Consider the following 19,453-nt stretch of genomic DNA (forward strand, 5'->3'; position numbering starts at 1 on the left):
ATTTTCATCTTTACAGCACTTCTTCTTTCTAGTGTTTCATGTTTGAACCTTCTGTTTCTTTTAATTTTTATGGTATACACAGTGTCAACAATTTTATTTATGCTTGTGCTAGTTTCCAGGTGTTCCTCTTTAAAGCCAGTAATTCAGTTCCCAGTTGGAATACTATTTTTCAGGTGGTTTATATCAAACAATACACACACATTCATAGAATGTGATAAACAGAGGTGGCCCTGGGGCCACACCACAATACCAGGCTCCAAATCCTGACCCCACCACTTAGTAGCTACGGAACTACTGACAAGTTAATTGCCCCCTCTGATCCCCAGTTTATCTGTAAAATGGAGGGTAATACTAGTATCTTCCTCATAGGGTTGTGGGAGGGATTTCAAAGAATTCTCACATGTAAACACTTGAGAAAGACCTGCCACATAATAAATGCTTGGTAAAAGTTAGCTATTTTTAGTAGTGTGTGTGTGTGTGTGTGTGTGTGCGCGCGCGCCCGCACACATATATAACCACATACATATTGTCATGATCACTTGCAAAATACTGCTTTTTATCTGGCTTTTATTCCTTTATACAGTTGTGATTTAAAAATTTTAATCTAATTGTCTCATTCGTAGGTAGTCAGAGTTCGTTTTCCTGTTATGCTTTGAAATTATTTTTTAAAGCTCCATAGAAATCTTTTTTTTTAATTTTTTTTTCAACGTTTTTTATTTATTTTTGGGACAGAGAGAGACAGAGCATGAACGGGGGAGGGGCAGAGAGAGAGGGAGACACAGAATCGGAAACAGGCTCCAGGCTCCGAGCCATCAGCCCAGAGCCCGACGCGGGGCTCGAACTCACGGACCGCGAGATCGTGACCTGGCTGAAGTCGGACGCTTAACCGACTGCGCCACCCAGGCGCCCCAAGCTCCATAGAAATCTTATTGATTTGTCTTGCAATCACATTTTCCTTTTCCATATTTGGAATTGATGATCGTTCATGTGGGCTGGATGGAATGAAGGTTGGCTTTGTTCTAGGTATAAAAGAACTTCCATTCACATACAGATAGTTGATGTACTCATTAACAGTTATTCTCATTGGTTGAATTATTTACCTTCCTTATTAAACACCACCTTAGAGAAGGAGGGGATGGGCGGTTAAGTAGGAGCTACCCGGAAGTAATAAAACTACATTTGTTTCATTGGAAACTCTATAATCCAGATGTCTCTAATTCATAAAGATTTTTTTTAATGTTTATTTTTGATAGAGAAACAGAGCACAAGTCGGGGAGGGGCAGAAGAGAAGGAGACACAGAATTTGAAGCAGGCTCCAGGCTCCGAGTGGTCAGCACAGAACCTGATGCCGGGCTCGAACTCACAAACCGTGAGATCATGACCTGAGCCGAAGTCAGAGTCTTAATCGACTGAGCCACCCAGGTGCCCCTGGATGTCTCTAATTCAAATTGATCCTCTCATATTTGGGGTGAAAGGAGACCTGCCTTTTAGGGAATCATGCATTGGGCTAGGCACGTATATTATGTAATTTTGTAGTCCATATGAGAACTATTTTATTATAAGTAGAACAGTCATTCGGCAATTTTGTTGTCGTACGCTACAAAATGAGAAATGTATTCCTATAGATAACTTGGATTTAAGTGATTAACTGCTCCTTATAGCTAATTACAATAATGTTGCCATTGCTCGGTTTCATTTCTTTAAATTAAAAAAAATTTTTTTAATGTTTGTTTATTTTTGAGACAGAGACAGAGCATGAACGGCGGGGGGGTGGGGGTGGGCAGAGAGAGAGGGAGACACAGAATCCAAAGCAGGCTCCAGGTTCTGAGCTGTCAGCACAGAGCCCAACGCAGGGCTTGAACTCATGGACCCTCACGGACCCTCACGGACTGTGAGATCATGACCTGAGCCAAAGTCGGTTGCTTAACCGACTGAACCACCCAGGCGCCCCTCGGTTTCATTTCTTTAAAGAAGAGGTGCTTCTGTGGCATGTTTACATTGGCAGAATGAGGAAAGACGCTGGGCGAGTTTGAAAGCATTAAGCTGGTCACTGGAGAACTGTTTTCAGATAAAAAGATTTTTCATCAGTCTAGCAGTAATCAGTGGAGACATGTAGAGTCCAGAGATCTGCATCTTTAACTGGAAATTTGGTTAGTGTTTAATGTCAAGAAGGGGTGAGAGAGGTAAGCCCGATGAGAAATTACATTTTCCCTGGTCTTTGGTTCTACAGCTATATAGAAACACTGGATTGAGCGTGAGGTTCCATAGGTGATTTTTAGATCTGGAAGTAGAGACAGCTCGAATAAAATACTTTATATCTGTCATATTTATCTGAAAAGCAAAGGCTTGGGGTATTTTTGCTGGTTTTGAAGAAGAGGACTAGGTAGGCTCAAGGGGAAAAAATTAGCTTTCAGAGATGAGCATGTTCAGTGGCTCATGCAGGTGGCAAATCTTTCTTTCTTGTATTGCTGTAATGAGGCTGAGTAGGTCACCATCACTTCCAGACCCTGTGCACCACCTTTGGCTAATCTGTAGTCTTCCATGTACCTAGAAGTTCAGCTGGAGGCTTTTTAAACCAGAGTATTTAAATATACAGAGGAAGTTGTTGTACTGGCGCTCTTTGGTAGGGCTGCTGTGTTCCTTCTTATCTTCCCAGGGAGTTTGGTCCCTTTGTTTAGCTTCTGTTTCATTTGTTTACAAAGTTCTAGGCTTTGAAGTAGGCAGTTCTATAGGACTACCTAAAGAGAAGTGTAAGGCAAGAAGGTCAACAATTATTCTTCTCATTTCACTACCTTATTACCTCGGTTTCTCAGCCAGTGCCATTCATGGATTTTGCTTTTTCTCTCACAGGCTCTGCCCTGGCTCCCGTACTACTATCCTAATTTTCTGTGAAACCTTCTGTTATTTTGCACCTCCCAAACTAGAAGCTGCCTCGATTTCCTTTCTGAACATCGAGCTATCATGATGTTGCCTGATGTGTTGGTTTTAAAATAATTTTTGATGTAATTTCATGGCACACACCACATGATTTTTCTGTTTGCTCTACCATAAAAGAAGTTGGCGTATTTGAGTTCCTTGTTCCTAGGTGACTGCCCTTCTATAGATATGGCTCTGTGATTGCAAGAGTTGTACTGTTAAGACTATGATAAACTTGGTGTTATCTAGTACAGTAGTGAGGTAAATAGCTGTGCCACTAAATTGTTTAAATCATCATAGCTGAAAAAATAGCCCTGTGAATATAGCAATAACAAAACAAACATACATCAGACATCATTCATGATTATTAAAAACTTCCTCAAGACTTTTTAGGTGTTGTAAATAAGGCTGTTCAAATTGCATTTACTTTTTTTTTTCCATTTTAACCTGTATGGAGGGAGAATAAGAGGAGCGAGCTATTTTTGGCATCGACTTAGAAATACCAGTGTGACTGTTAACTGACACTTGCGTCAAGTTCAGTTTCAACCTGACTGCCTTGATTTTTTTTTTTTATTTCATTACTCTGGATTTTAGAGCTCTTGAGTTGATATTTTTTAAGATTGACATCTGTAACCTTTTGGTTCCGAGCAGTGCGTTGCCCCTGAAATTGGTTGAGTCACTTCATATTCTTCTAAGAGTTCACCACCTGTCATAGCTGAAGAGATCTGTCCCTTTTACTTTCTGCTTCCCAATCCATTTTCCTGTTTACTGTGGACTTTATTTGTGGGAGGCTTTTTTCCACATTTAGTATGTGAAGCCTATCACAGAGTTTGACCCTTAAAGTGACTCAGTTTTAAAAGTCTTCGGGGGCACCTGGGTGGCTTAGTCAGTTAAGCATTGGACTTCGGCTCATGTCATGATCTCATGGCTCGTGAGTTGGAGCCCCACATCGGGCTCTTTGCTACATCAGCGTGAAGCCTGCTTTGGATCTTCTGTCTCTCTCCCTCTCCCTCTCCCTCTCCCTCTCCCTCTCCCTCTCCCTCTCCCTCTCCCTCTCTCTCTGCTCCTCTCCTCACATGCGCACGTGTGCACACTCCTCTCATAAGTAAACATTATTTAAAAAATTAAAACAATAAAAGGCTTTGGGAGTTCCACTTCAGTGCAAGAAGTTGTAACTGGTATAAGACTTGTTCCCTTCTGCCTCACGTACCCTGTAAACCACCAGGAACTGGACAGAAGATATTAAACAACTGTTCTCAGATGTTGGGCAACAGGTACCACAGAACTGAGAAAAAGGGAACAAATGAAATGAACCCTACAGTCACTCTGGCTTTTTCCCTACAGGCAGTTTCTGGACCACAGCATTGTAAGAGGGAACCCAAGCAGAGCCTGCAGTGTTGTTGAATTGATGAGACAGAGATAGAACTCCAGGAGGTCTAGGTGGCAGGAATTTGTAGAGCAGAGGACTGGGGGTGGGGGCCCGCTCAGAAATAGCTCCAGAAATCTGCATAAATGTTCCCTTTATCTTTGGCTGAATATGAATTTGTGCATGTGTTGGGAGAACCACCATGGGGCTGGGCAAAAAACAATTGCTCAGGAGCTGGAAGTTGAAAATTTACTGGAGCTCATACAGGACTGAGAAATATTTGAATTCTTACAGCAAGAGGTAGGAGACCTTGTTGAACACCCAGAGTATTAAACAGAGACCCCAGGAAGGTCATACGTTAGTAATAGGGTGAATGTTAGCCCTAAAGTAAAGGGTACTTGGAACCCAAACTAACAAAAGTTCAAGCCAAGCTTTGAAAAATAATTAGCTACAAATAATTTAGATGCATGACAAAACAAACTTCATTTCTTTGAAGCAAGACAGTAAAATCAAAACACTCAAAAATATAATGATTATAATATCAGATATCCCAAAAATTATTAGTCCAAGAAGCACTAAAAATGTGACCCATAATCAGGAAGAAGTCAGTCAATAGTAACAGAACTGAAAATGATTGTTATAGAATTAGCAGATGAGGAATTTAAAACCGCTATGAAACTATGTTCAACAATTGAAAGAAAAGCTTGAATATAATGAGGAAAGAAATTGAAGACCTATAAAGAACCAAATAGAAATTCTAAAGCTGAAAAGTATAGTATATGAAATGAGAAAGTCACTGGATGAATAGCAGATTAGATTGCACTCTGGAAGAAATGATCAATGAATTTGAAGATCTAACAATAGAACTTATCCAATCTAAAACAGACGATGGAAAAAAAAAACAAAAAGAGTTTCAGCAAACTGTGGGACAATGTCAAGTAGACTAGTATACATGTAATTGGATTTCCAGAAGGAAAGGAGAGAGAAGGATAGGTATAAAAAAAATAGTTGAAGAAATGATGGCTAAAATACTCCCACAGATCCAAGAAGCTCAATGAACTCTAAGTGGGGTAACCACAAAGGAAACCACACTAAGGCTATTATAATTGAGTGCTGAAAACAAGTGTTAGAGGGAGCATTTGAAAAGAAGAGGAAAAAAGAGACATATTACATACAGGAGAACAAAGATAAGAGATCCTGTATACCTCATCAGAAACAATGCAAGCAAGAAGACAGTGGAAGGACATCTGTAAGGTGCTAAAAGAACAAAAGTACTGTCAACCTCAACTCCTGTCTCCAATGAAAATAAAAAATTAAAGCAAAAAGAAACGAAGGCGAAATATATTTTTTTCAGACAAACAAAAACTGAAAGAATTGTCACCAGCAGACCTGAACTACAAGAAATATTAAGGGAGGTTCTCCAGGATGAAGGAAAATGATTCCAGATGGCAATCTGGATCTCTATAGAGTAATGAAGAGTGCCAAATAAGTGCAGTAAATGTGGGGTAATTAAATAAAGACTTTTTTCCTCATTTTAAAATGTCTTTAAAAGTTAAGTGATTGTTTAAAGCAAAATTGATAATCTGTTGTGGAATTTATTTATAAGGTATATAGATCTAAAAGATATGATAATAGTCCCAAGGGATGGAAGGAATGAAATGGAAGTATGCTGCTAAGGTCCTTATGTTAAAAGGAGAGCAAGGAAAAGATGGGGAATGTAAAAACAAAAATATAAATATGGTAGACTTAAACACAATCATTTCATAGTTACATTAAATATAAGTAGTTCAAATACTTATGCAAAATGCAAGACCCAACTATGTATTATCTATAAGAAACCAACTTTACGATTAAAGACACAGGTTAAAAATAAACAGATGGAAAAAAGATATGCAAATGCTAGTTATAAGAAAGTTGGAGTGACTGTGTCAATATGAGACAAATTAGACCTCACGACAAGCAGTTTTACCAGGGAGAAGGAGGGACATTTCATCATGGTAAAGTGGTTAGTTCATCAAGAACACAGCACAATACTAAATATGTGTGCTCCTAACAAAGCTTCAAAAGACGTGAAGGAAAAAAAAGAAAGATACAACTGAAAGTATAAATACACAAATCTACAATTAGATTTGGATATTTCAGTGCCCTTAACTCTGTAATTGATAGAATATGTAGACCAAAAAAAAAAAAAAAAATCAGTGAGGAGTTAGAAAACCTGACCAACACTACTATACCTAATCAACTGTACCTAATTGACATTTATGAAACACTGGAGCTAAAACTACCAGAATACATTTTCTTTTCAGATTCACATAGTGCATTTACTAAAATAGACCACATTCTGGGCCATAAAACAAGCCTCCGTCTATTCAGAAAAATTGAAATAATACAAAGTATATTTTCTGACCAAAATGGAATTAAATGAGAAGTCACTACCAAAGGGATAGCTGGGAAATTCGCAAATATTAGGAAATTACACAGTACACCCTAAATAAACCATGGATCAAGGAAGAAATTATAAAAGAAATTAGAAAATATTTTGAACTGAATGATAATGAAAACACAACATTAAAATTTGTAGGATGTAGCTTGCACAGTGCTTATGGGGAAATATATAGCTTTAAAATAAGATCTAAAATCAATAATCTAATAGTCCACCTTAAGAAGCAAGAAAATGAGGAGCAAATTAAACCATAAAAGGAATAAAATATTAGAAGAGTAGAAATCAATGAAATAAAATATTAACAATAGAGAAAAATCCATGAAACCAATAGCTAGCTGTTTGAAAAGATCGATAAAATTGATAAACCTGTAGCTAGACTGATACGAAAAAGATAAAAGCACAAATTACTAATATCAGGAAGGGAAGAATAGACATCACTATAGATCCTACAGACATGAAAAGGATAAAGGAATGTTGTGAATAAGTTTATGCCAATAAATTCTACAACTTAGATGAAATGGAAGAATTCCTTAAAGGATACAAATTACCAAAATTGACTCAAATAGAACTAGAAAACCTGAATGGCCTTATTATCTATTAAAGAAGTCGAGTTTGTAATTAAAAATCATCCCATAATTAAAATCTAAGCTCCAATGACTTTAATGTGAATTCTATCAGATATTTAAGGAACAAACCAAACTTGTAGAAAATAGAGGAGGACAAAATTCTTCCCAACTCATTCTATGAAGTTGGCATCACCATGATATCAAAAACTGAGAAAGCTATTACAAGAAAAGAAAACCACAGACCAGTATTCCTTATGTTTATACACACAAAAATCCACCACCAAATATTAACAAATTTAAAAAATGAACCTCACAGTATACACAAAAAGTAACTCATAATGGATCATAAACCTAAATGTAAAAGCTGAAATTACCAAACTTCTAGAAGAGAATAGGATAAAATCTCCATGACCTTTGGATAAAGATTCCTCTATCAGACACAAAACATGAACCAATAAACAAAAATCCATTAAATTAAACTAAATTAAAATTGTGTGCTCTTCAAAAGATACTATTAAGAAAATTAAACGGCAAACCACAGACGAGGAAAATATGTTTGTAATAGACATTTGTGATAAAGCTTGGTATCCAAAACATACTTTTTAAAAACCTACAACTCCTGTAAAAAGAAGACAATCCAATTTAATTTAAAAATGAGTCAGGGGTGCCTGGGTGGCTCAGTCAGTTAAGCTTCCTGACTCTGGCTCAGGTCATGTTCTCATGGCTCATGAGTTCAAGCCTCATGTTGGGCTCTGCGCTGACAGCTCCGAGCCTGGAGCCTGCTTCACATTCTGTGTCTGCCTCTCTCTCTGCCCCTCACCTGTCTCTCTCTCAGAAATAAACATTAATTTTTTTTTTAAATGAGTCAATGAAGTTAAACAAGCACTTCCCAAAAGAAAATATGTGAATTAATAGTAAGCATTTGAAGAGATGTTCAGTATCCTTAGTTGTCAGAGAATTGCAAATTAAAACCACAATGAGATATCCCCTCACACATTAACTTGAATTACAAAAAATACCGAGTGTTGGTGAGGATGTGTAGCAACTTGCACACTCCTACAATGCTGGTAGGAAGTGTAGTTGGTATGGCCACTGGAAATTGGTACAGCCACTTGGCTGTTTAAATAGTTTGGTCGTTTCTTATAAAGGTAAAACATACACCTACTTATAGCCCAGCAATTCTCTTTATAGGTAGTTACCTGAGAGGAATGAAAACTTATGTTCCCACACAAATTTGAATGTAGATATTATCATAGAAGCTTTATATATGATAGCCCCAAACTGTAAGCAAACCAAATATCCATCAGCCATATCCAAATTGTGGTATATCTATTCAGTGGAATACTACTCAGCAATAAAAAGGACCAAACACATGCATGAATGTCAAAAGCATTATTTTAAGTGGAAGAAGCTAGACCCAAAAGAGTGCATATTGGATTATTCCATTTATATGAAATTATGGAAAAGGCAAAACTATAGGGACTGAAAGCAGGTTAATGTTTGCCAGAGTCCAGGAGTGTGGAGAGGGAATTTATTGCATAGAGGCACAAGGGAACTTTTAGGGGTGATGGAAATGTTCTGTAATTTAATTGTACTTTAGGTTATGTGTATGTACACATTTGTCAAAATTCATTGAATTTTACATTTGAAATGGGTGCTTTTATAGTATAGAAGTTCTACTTTGGTGGGAAGTAGAAATAAAGGTGATTTTTTAGAAAGCACTTTGGAAGTGAGGATGTCAATTCCATGTTAAAAAAAAAAAAAAACAAACCCTCACCCTCTTGGGCATTTCAAAATAGAGGTTCTTGCAAGGTTGAACTCTTTCCTGCAAGGTGAAAGAGGGGAGGGGACAGGGGAAGGTAAAGGCAACCTAAGCAGCCCTGATACAAAATATGGTCTCAGTTGAGTGCTCTGCCCCTAGATCCTGCCTTTCTTCTAACCCCTAAAATGAGAAGGGCTTGCAGAATTCCTGCTACAATAAGCTGAGTCTCTCCAGCTCTTTTCTCTCAAAGGAGCAAGTAATCCAATTCAAGGACCTTGAAATCAAAACAGTTAACCTTTCTAAACCCCGAAAACTTCATAAACAACTACATCACAGATTTATTGCAGGTCTTATGAACCTGACAGATTACACTGGATCTCCTTGGAATGGGAAACAAGATGGAAATCTAGAATGAAGGAGCTAGATAGATTACTTTACAGCCCTTTTTATATTAGTGTTTAAATCTTTCAGCCTATTTATTTCCTATTTCTGGTAATTGAGTGGGTTCTGAGGATAAGACAAGATGGTAGAGAAGCTAGATCATCAGCTGGGAAGTTAAGATACAGGTGAAAAACAAAACAAAACAAAACAAAACAAAAAACCTTTAGTTGTTTTCACTGTTTGAAGTATTAAGTATTCCCTAACCACCCACCATACAAGTTATAAAATGGAACCAAACATTTGGTACCAAATACAGTTCCATAAAAGTTTTTAATTGGCATAAAAAATAAAAGTTGACTGTAAGAAAGCATTCTAAAACCCCTGAATCCAGTTCTCCTAGCTCTCTTAGTTTTGCTTATATTGAGTTTAGAATACATAAGACTTCATTAGAAGGTCTTTTTTTGCCTGGTCTGTTTTATATTAAAATAATTAATTCTTTTCATAGTAAAGGCAGAGTCTCTACCCTTAAAGCTCTTTGAGCAAATTGCTTCAGAACAGGAATTCTGTTCTGGAATTATTTCCAGAATATTCAGGAATATTCACTTATATTCAGGAATTCTGAATATAAATTATTTCATTTTGGAAATCTATAGCAATTTGTCATTTAAAGTTTATTTTATGAGTTTATGAGCCTCATCCTTAAGATGCTACCTATATTAAGTTTAATACTCACTGCAGTATAAACTAAGACTAGAAAATATGTGTAAATTTAGTGTTTTTTTTTCCAATGCAGGCAGACCTTCTCATCTAATTTGGGGCCCTAAAAAATAAGACAGGCTATCTCAATGTATCAAGTCTGAGACTGAATTTTTCTTTTAACTTTTTTTTAATGTTTTATTTATTTTTGAGAGAGAGAGAGAGAGAGAGAGACAGAGTACGAGCAGGGGAGGGGCAGAGAGAGAGGGAGACAGAATCCACAAAGCAGGCTCTAGGCTCTGAGCTGTCAGCACAGAGCCCGACACGGGGCTCGAACCCGTGAACCACAAGATCATGACCCCAGCCGAAGTCGGACACTTAACCGATTGAGCCACCCAGGCGCCCCTGAGACTGAATTTTTTTTATGTTTATTGAAAATCATTGATTTGGTCTTGCTAAAAGGAAGAAATGGTTCTTTCAGGTAGGAATTTGGCAGAATCAATCTAATCCCTTAAAGGATGCTTGTGATTTGGCTAGTTGTTTGCTGGTGATCATTACACTTGATTTATAAGACACACACACACACACACACACACACACACACACACACACACACACACACACACACACCATTCAACCTTCCCAGTCATCTGTAAGACTTCAGGCTGTCTCTCTTCCTCTGGCATTTGCCAGTTAAATTAGCATTATAAAAACGAGGGAGGGATATAATGCTGCCATGATAGAATTTCTGGGAACACCAGGCAAAGAAAAGTACTGAAAGGTTGGTAATTCCCGATTCCCATTTTCAGATATTTGTGGTCTTCTCTACTAACCCATGCTGTCTGTTTATGTAGGGTCTCCTTATTTTCCTGAGCCCCACGGGATACAGGCTATTTACAGAAGTTGGAGAGAGAGGAGTATTGTATAAGGCTGCAATGATGATTTGGTGTTTTTTCCTTATCTGCAGTAAAGGATTGGTGAGGAGGAGAAAAGTGTAAGATGTATTGGAACCTTACCTTCTCCCCGCACCCTCCCCCCCTCCATTTACTGCCTCCTACTGTTCTCCTTTCAGGGTTTCTTAATTTGAATTTCAGATTATCTGGAAGAGTTAAGCCTCATTCATTCATTAATGATTCATTCATTCATTTAAAAGCCTTATTAAGTAATATGAATTAAACAGATCAATACCTAGCTTAGTAGTTGCTAACCAGTGGTAAATGGAAATTTTCATATGGCGGGAATTTTGACCTGGCAGAAATTTGTAGATATTAGATAGAACAGTTGACTTTGATCCAGGGTGGCTAGACAGTAGGAAAAAAATGAAGGAAAAAGGTTGAGAGGGAGTCAGAAAGGGTGTTGGGAGACCCCCCAAAGATAAAATAGTAGGTTTTGCTATGGGCTTCTAATGGGAATAGTATAGAAGCTTGTAAACTGTATCTAGTGTTTCTGGGCTGATCCAGCATTTCTAGTTTGTCCTGACATCTTAGCTAATCTCTCCTTTCCTGGAAGGAGGAGAATGAGATTGGTGCTTACATGTTTACCTCTGTCATATTCCTAAGAATTTCTTATTCTCCGGTATCTTAGAAGACATCTAGCCTTGCTACTCACAGTTTTGTTTTCCTGCACGAGTAAGAAAATTTGGAGTACTAGCCAGGTTTTACAACTAACTAGCAAGGTGACTCTGCACTTAGTCTCCCTGGATCACTTTTGTTTTTCACCTGTACAATGAAGAGGAAATAGGCAACCTCTTAAAATTTCTTTCAGCTAACAACCTTAGATAATTATATAAACTTTGAACTATGTGCTCAAGCTCTTGTAGGGGGTTGCTATGGACTGAATTGTGGCCCCACAAAATCAGTATGTTGAAGCCCTAACCTCCACTGATGGTATTTGGAGATAGGGCCTGTAACGAGATAATTAAGGTTAAATGAAGTCATAAGGGTGGGCCCCTGATCCAATGGGGTTAGTGTCTTTATAAGAAGAGATGCTACTTCTCACTCTTTCTGAATGCTCAGAGAAAAGGCCAAGTGAGTACAAAACAGTCCTCTGCAGGCCAGCAAGAGCTCTCACCAGAAACAGAACCCTCTGGAACCTCAATCTTGTACTTTCCAGTCCCCAGAACCATGAGAAAATAAATTTTTATTGTTTAAGCCGCCTGGTCTGTGGTAGTTTGTTATGGCAGCCCAAGTAGACTAATACAGGATTTAACCACATTGAGTGCCTTTTTACAAATTGAATCTGTAGTTTGTATGACTTGTAAATGAGATATGTCACTTCCCTGCGCTGAAACAGGAAGTGAAATGTTTTAACCTGGTGGTGGAGGGAAGACTCTACCATTTCTGTTTTCCCATGAGCTCCTAAGTTCTGGGGCAATTATGGTATTGAGTTGGGTGTTATGAGTATTTCAGTTGGATTATTGAACTGCGTAGCAGAACCTGAGCATAGTTGAGAAGCAAGCATTCTTTGATGGCAAAAGAAAAGAACCATAACTAGGTAGCTTCTCTTTTCCCATATCTGTGTATAATACGAATAGCCTTGTGGAATACTCTGTTGTAGTCAGTAGCGTTAGACTGGTGGGGATCGATACCAGATTGTTAACATTACTAACTAAAAATCTCATTCTAGGGAAGAGAAAATTGCCAGATCGGGGACTTGCAAATGTCTAAGGCTATTTTGTTTTCACCTGTTTCTGCCTTGGTATGGAGGAGATTTGTGGTAAAATATTGTTAGGTAAATATACCTTTTTCATAGCTGTATGTCTCCCACAGAAATCTGTCTAATCTGTTCTGGTCTGCTTCAGTAGTAGGGATGTGGGAAGTGGCATGCAGCTTGGACTGGGAGTATCCTGTTCAGATTTACCTTGCTTTTCTGTACTTTTGCTCATTCCATGCAACTACATTTCCCTGAGAGCCACTACTATTGACCTGATGGTATTATTGGCTGCCAGTTGGCAGAGAGGATTCACCTAGATTAGGTGGTTACTTCCTTTTCCTGTCCGTAGACTTGGAAAAATGGAGAGAGTTTACTTTCCTTCAAAAGGTTTCTCAGAACGTAATGGTACAAAATGTTCACAAGTAGGAAAATTCCTTAAAAAGCTCTGTCTGGTTACTCTCAGATAAACATTTCCATTAATATTTCATTTCATTTTGAGCCCCCTTCTAGTTTGTAGTATTTTTTTTTAGTATATGTAGGTGGCTTCAAACCATATGGTAAAAGTATTTTCCAAAAACATTCAATCTTTGTCTTACTCTGAACTGTTTTCCTTATTTCCTTGTCGCCAAGCAGCTCCTCTCCACAGGCACAAATCCCTTTTTCTACGTTGATCTATCTCTGATTATGTTGATGTGGTGCGTCCTTTTGGGAACTCATACATGTTTAAATAACACATTTAAGAATGAAATTGCCTATTCCCTCTGTGCATTGGGAAAAGAAAAATTTTTGTTGCTATTTTTAGGTAATACGGATTGAATGTTCCCATCGTCATTCCCCTGTACAGAGTCATTATCACACACAAGATGCAATCTCTTGTGCTCAGTGATGTTTATTCTGTTTCAGTCTACTTGAAAATTCTTTACTTCCCAAGTTCTTTCCCCCATCAGATGTTGTGTGTAGGTATTTTGGTTTATTTTAATCCCATGTATGTGTTCTTTTTAAAAATCCTCCATTGAAGAATAATCATAATACAATACTGTATTAGCTTCAGGTATACAACCTAGTAATTCAGTATTTACAGGCATTCTGAAATGGTCACCACAAGAAGTCTAGTTAGCATCTGTCACCATACAAAGTTATTACAATATTATTGACTATCTTCCCTATGGTGTACATAACATAGCCTTGTACCCTGTAACCCCCTTCACCTGCTTCGTTCATCTGCCTCAGCCCCCTTCCTTCTAGCAGCCATCAGTTTGTCCTCTGTGTCTCTGGGTCTGTTGCTGTTTTGTTTTGCTTGAACATGTACGTGATCCTTATAAAGTACACCGGATAAGCATTTGTAAATGAGAAATTACAGCCCAAGATTTTGAAGGCATAGTTTGATTCTGTCTACCAAAAGTCTGGTTTCTTCCATCTTCAGGCATCTATCTTAAACACAGTGCAGTTATAAAGTAGCAGCCTCTCCCATCGTTGACACACATGCTTCCCCACCATACCAACCCCCAGAGTGGATGTTGCCCCGGGGCAGGTAAGGAACAGGGGAAGTACGGACAGTTCTGCATCTGCATTACCTGTTGTGAGGTAAAGAGAGCTCTTGAGAGCAAATAGTCCGCAGCGCCTAAAATTCATAAAATGTTAAATATGAAAGAGACCATGGCATGTTCTCGAGATTCGCAGACTACTTTCCGTTCCCTCAAAGTGCTGTGCTCTATTACATCTTCATGCCCTTGCTGATGATGGAAAGGAGTACCTTTTCTCCCAGGCTACCTGGCTTACCCTCTCACACCCCTACCCCTTGAATTCAGCGATAGCATAGCATTATAAGAAACCACATATAACTTCCCCTACTATGTGTCTTGAATGCCCTCCAATGTAGTTCAGAACCTAGTGATTAATTTGTATTTTTCTTCTGTTTACCCTTCAAATTTTGAATGAGGAGATAAGGATTATAGTAAGAATGATGTGCATATATATTTTAGTGGGATAAATAAGATAATTGAAGGGAAAGCACTTTTAAATATATTTTTTAAGTTTATTTCTTTATTTCGAGAGGAAGAGAGAGACAGAGGGAGTGTGTGAGCAGGGTAGGGGCAGAGAGAGAGAGGGCAAGAGAGAGAGGGAATTCCAAGTAGGCTCTGTTCTGTCAGCTCAGAGCCCAACGTGGGGCTCAGTCCCAGGAACCATGAGATCATGACCTGAGCCAAAATCAAGAGTAGGTTGCTTAACTGACTGAGCCACCCAGGTGCCAGGTAAAAGCACTTTTAGATGACTTTCATTTCTCGGGTTTTTGATAGGGAATGAATTCACTCATACCTTTAGGTTTCTCAAGTCACTGAGGAAGAGAATATACCACTTAGTTCTGTGTCGTTGAGAAGCCATCATGGTATTTTAAAGACATGTTCGTATATGCGTTACAGTGTGATTCACTTGATTCTGAATCTGCCAAAGGATGTGTTATGTAGAGATGATTTGTGTAGGTGCTGTTATGGGAGAAGATTGGTATCTTACTGTCTGTGTAATGGTTGCTGACAGTGACTCTACCAAATTACAAAGTGAGAAGTAAAGAGATGAAATTCACCTGTAAAGAAAATATGTGGATTTTAGGATAGTAGTATTCGTATGAGTTAAACGTTTAATTCTCGTCTTCCTGATAATTCTTAGTCAAGAGCAGTTAGAGAAATGGTCCCACTGGAGCATCAGTATCTTGTCTCAGGTTATTAGATGTTTAGGTACATATGAGTGGAAACAGGAAACCTGGAATCTTCTGTTTGCTTTTTATCTTAGTACCTTTAATGTAGGTCATCCAAAACTTGAATACTAACATTGATAATAATTTGGCCTTATACTTAAGTCATTTTTTTTCACTTCCTCTGGGCATTTGGTTCTTGGAAGAAGGTAGTACTTAGTACTGTTCCCTGCTTTGTATACGTTGTTTATTTGGGAACCTGTCTGCCATTGTGGCTACCTGTCAGAATTCGGCGTTATTTAAATGTTTGAGATGAGTGATTGAAGTACTTGAACAGGATCTTTTCTCCCAACTGCTAACTAGAGAGCACTTTAAATACAGAATGTGTTCTCCAACTCGATAGCATATTATTAGAAATATATGACATATGGTATGTTCCCCTAAAATTTAAATTTTTAGAAAGCAGAAATGTATTATATTATACCAATAATACTGTGAATACTCAAATTAACATGAACCACCCCCAACTGTAGGGTAGTTCTCTTTACACAATGTGCTAAAATGTGTAAATTAACTTATTTCATAAAAAGTGACATACAGAGTTGCTTCTAACCAGAAAAGCACTTGTTTTTACACTTACCCATTAATTCAGGCCGTCGCTGGTTTGCTGCAGCATCCAAACGTCTACTGTACTAAACTTCATTTAAAACTATATTACTTTCTTGATGCCATTGTATTTGATGCTTGAGAGATTGTATTTGTTGACAGTAATTTTATCTAAAAATTAAAATAATTTTTCTGGTTTCAGAGCATTACTTTGTTAATGTTTGCTCTTGCCCTTTACCTCTCCAAACCCTACTCATTTTTCTAGGCCAAGCTGAAGATAATCAAACTTGATGAAATTTTCTTCTGTCCCCATAGATTGATTTATGGCATTTTGGGCACAGTTGAGAATACTTATTTTCTTTTGCCTTGTGTTAGTTAGCTGTGAACATGCCTGCCTTCTGTACTGGCTCCTATGACTATGCTTTAGGCAACCTTGTATTTCCCATAACTGCTTTCACAGTACTTTGCCCTGATATATTCAGTATTTGTTGAAATTTGGGTGGTTTGGGTTTTCTGTTGTTGTTGTTGTTTGGTTGGTTGGTTTCTCTAAACTGGACTTAACAAATCAATTAGTAACTTGAGGTTTAAATGAGGACTCAGGCAGTCAGCCATGCTGGCGAAGGCTTTATAGTCAGGACTGCCCAGGTTGATGTTCCTATTTCATTATGAATTAACTGTGGAGCTGCCTCATCTGTAAAATAGGTGTGTTGGTAATAGCATTACTCAGCGTCTGAGAGTTGTTGATGAGGATTAACGTAGATAATTTGTTTAAAACATTTATTGTGCCACCTAACTTATAGGATATACTCAATATATTCTAGCTATAGTTATTGTTAAATGCAGTCCCATTGGGCTAGACCCAGCCCCTTGGGGGCCTTTCATGTGGTCTTCATATCTCAGGCACTTAACCCTGCATATAGTAAATATTCAATAAATAACTTGCTTGAGTTGAATTGATTGATTGACCCTATTTTTATCTTCCATTACAGCCCACTGTTTGTAACATGGAAGATCGGTCGAGACAAAAGATTGCGTGGATGCATAGGTACTTTTTCTGCCATGAATTTGCATTCAGGACTCAGGGAGTACACACTTACCAGGTGAAGACCAATTTTCGTTACCTCTGCTTCTACGTTAAAAAAACAAAACTTACGAAACTTGAACCTGATACCTTAACTTCTTTGCCTGTCCTAAATTGTCAACATTCTTGACTCCTTTCATATCAGATTTTTTTCTTCTCTTCAACCATTTGCCTGATCTCTGGTGAAATGTTATTGCTACATATTACCATAATATAAAATACCGTGATTACATGTGTTCTGCCATAGACATTATGAAGTGTTTACCTTCAAAGGCCAGCTTTATTTTGTATAACTCGAAAACAAGTGGCCAGATGTCAGCAGCTTACCAAAATGTATTATTTCCACAGTAATACTGGGTCTCCTTTCTTAGGCTCTTTAAAAATTGTTGAAGTCTATTTCATCTTATACATGTTGTTACATACCTTTATGTACTTTTGAAATGAAAGAGGGGACCTAGGAAGAAAGTGATACCGCAGCCTGGTAGCCCTAATCATTCACCTCACCCAGAATTAATTGTAGCTTCCTTATTTTCGTTTCCTCTAACATGAGGACAGAGTCATGAATGCCCCATTGCAGTTGCTAAGACTTTGTCTTTAATTTCCAAACTCACAAAGAGCTATCGAGCATGCCATCTGATATTCGTGGGTCCAAGTTTATATTTGTTCCAAAATTATTGCAAAAGGAGAAAACTCCTTAAATAATAAGCTATTAGTAAAGGAATTTCCTGTTTTTGCTCACATTTCAGGGTGATTATCTGATAGTTTCTGTGGCTGTAATATTGTACATGTATCTGTCCAATAGGAAATTGGTCCCTGCTGACTACTGGTACTTGGTGTACGTTGCTTAACCTCCAATAGACAAAGTAGTAATTACAGTATTTTGTTCTATCTACTTCATAGGGATGTTAGGGAGGTGTCAGGGGAATGTAGTAGTATTCAGTCACTGCTTTGTTTCTGGATTAACATTGTGGAACATTCATTACTTTATTACAGAATTGCATAAATGTAGCTCATACTACCAATTCATAAAATGCTGGTAACTGAGTTTAGTATTCTTATATTTAAAGGTGTAGCTCACAACTGTACTGTTTTCTTAGCTTACAGTGCAGCCCAGAAAGAAAAGCATAGGCATAGAGGGTCACCTTCATTTTTAGACCGACACAGGTATTAGAATTGAGTGTTTGGACTTGATTAAAAACCTACAGGTAGTAAAGGGGTCAAGACACACATTCTGGAAATGACTCGAACTTGCTAAAGATAGTGTAAATGCTAGCTGAAGCAAGTTGGATTTTTTTTTCCCTGACCTGAAACATCATGGACTCGTTTTGGGACTTTAGCAAATTCTGCCAGTGACTGCTTCTTTGGGACAGGTACATATGAAATTACTCTTTTAATAGCTAATCAGAGGCAATTTATTATCCCTTTCCAAAAATAAGTTGTTATAAGGAGCCCTGGTTCCTTGGTTATTGCTTTGAAAAAAAGGATTCTGTGGCCAAATTGAGTTTGGGGAACACTGGCTAAACAAATTTAAACAGCTGTGCTCACTGCAGGACTTCTTAGAACCTGTTATGTTAATAGTGTTGTGGACCTCTAGGAGTGAGATCTAGAATGTTGTGTTTCCCAGACTTCCACTTTTTCGACCACAGAGCCCTTTTATCCTCCCACTCCATTCATTGCCTTATGCCATTAGTATCCCAATGAGCACATTTTCAAAAACGTAAGTCTGTCATAAAATTACCAGTTTTCTTTCTAGTTGGGGAGTCTGAGTGGAGAGTATAGAAAGCCTTTGTACGTTGTAATGAAACTGTGGCAGAAATCCCAGTATCAAATATTACGTACTTTAGAAATCCTTAGTAGCGGTAACTGTAGTAGCGGTTTGGTTTTGTTTAAAGAAAATACGAAATTCTTTTGCCTCCATTGATAAGAAGGGATGAAAATATTCAACTTCTCCGGACTTGTGGATCTGTTTCCTAGGGGTATTGCCAGAAGAATTATAGTGTATTTTTCGGACAACAACGTGATTCTGAGTGAATCAGTCAAATAGTTGAGCTTGGAAATTTGCCTACATTTGTATACGTCGCTACCCTCATTGCAGTCTGTGGCTCTTCCTGTTTATTTTTCACCTTTTTTCTCATGTTTTTTACACAACTTCCTGAAATAGCATATGGCACACAAGACGTATGTACGTGTGTGTGTGTGCGTGTGTGTGTGTGTGTGTTTTCATATTTGTCTGGCTCCATTCCTATTGCTTACATGACCATAAGAATGGAGTTATTTGGAAGAGGGAAACAAAAG

The 19,453-nt window shown here is 38.0% G+C and overlaps 1 protein-coding gene across 4 annotated transcripts in view; it reads left to right on the forward strand.

Annotated features, from left to right (window-relative positions):
* AMMECR1 (AMMECR nuclear protein 1) overlaps window positions 1-19,453 on the forward strand; it is a 109,289-nt gene that overhangs the window by 34,336 nt on the left and 55,500 nt on the right. For 3 of the 4 annotated variants that reach the window (XM_081792530.1, XM_081792531.1, XM_081792532.1), the window contains exon 2: window positions 17,067-17,177. The exons of the other annotated variant lie outside the window; for it this stretch is intronic. In XM_081792530.1, coding sequence (XP_081648656.1) covers window positions 17,067-17,177 — 111 coding nt within the window. The remainder of the gene's footprint in view (window positions 1-17,066; window positions 17,178-19,453) is intronic. 4 annotated transcript variants of the gene reach the window in all.

This window comes from Panthera onca, chromosome X (assembly GCF_046562875.1).
Source record: "Panthera onca isolate mPanOnc1 chromosome X, mPanOnc1 haplotype 2, whole genome shotgun sequence".
Taxonomy (NCBI): Eukaryota; Metazoa; Chordata; class Mammalia; order Carnivora; family Felidae; genus Panthera; species Panthera onca.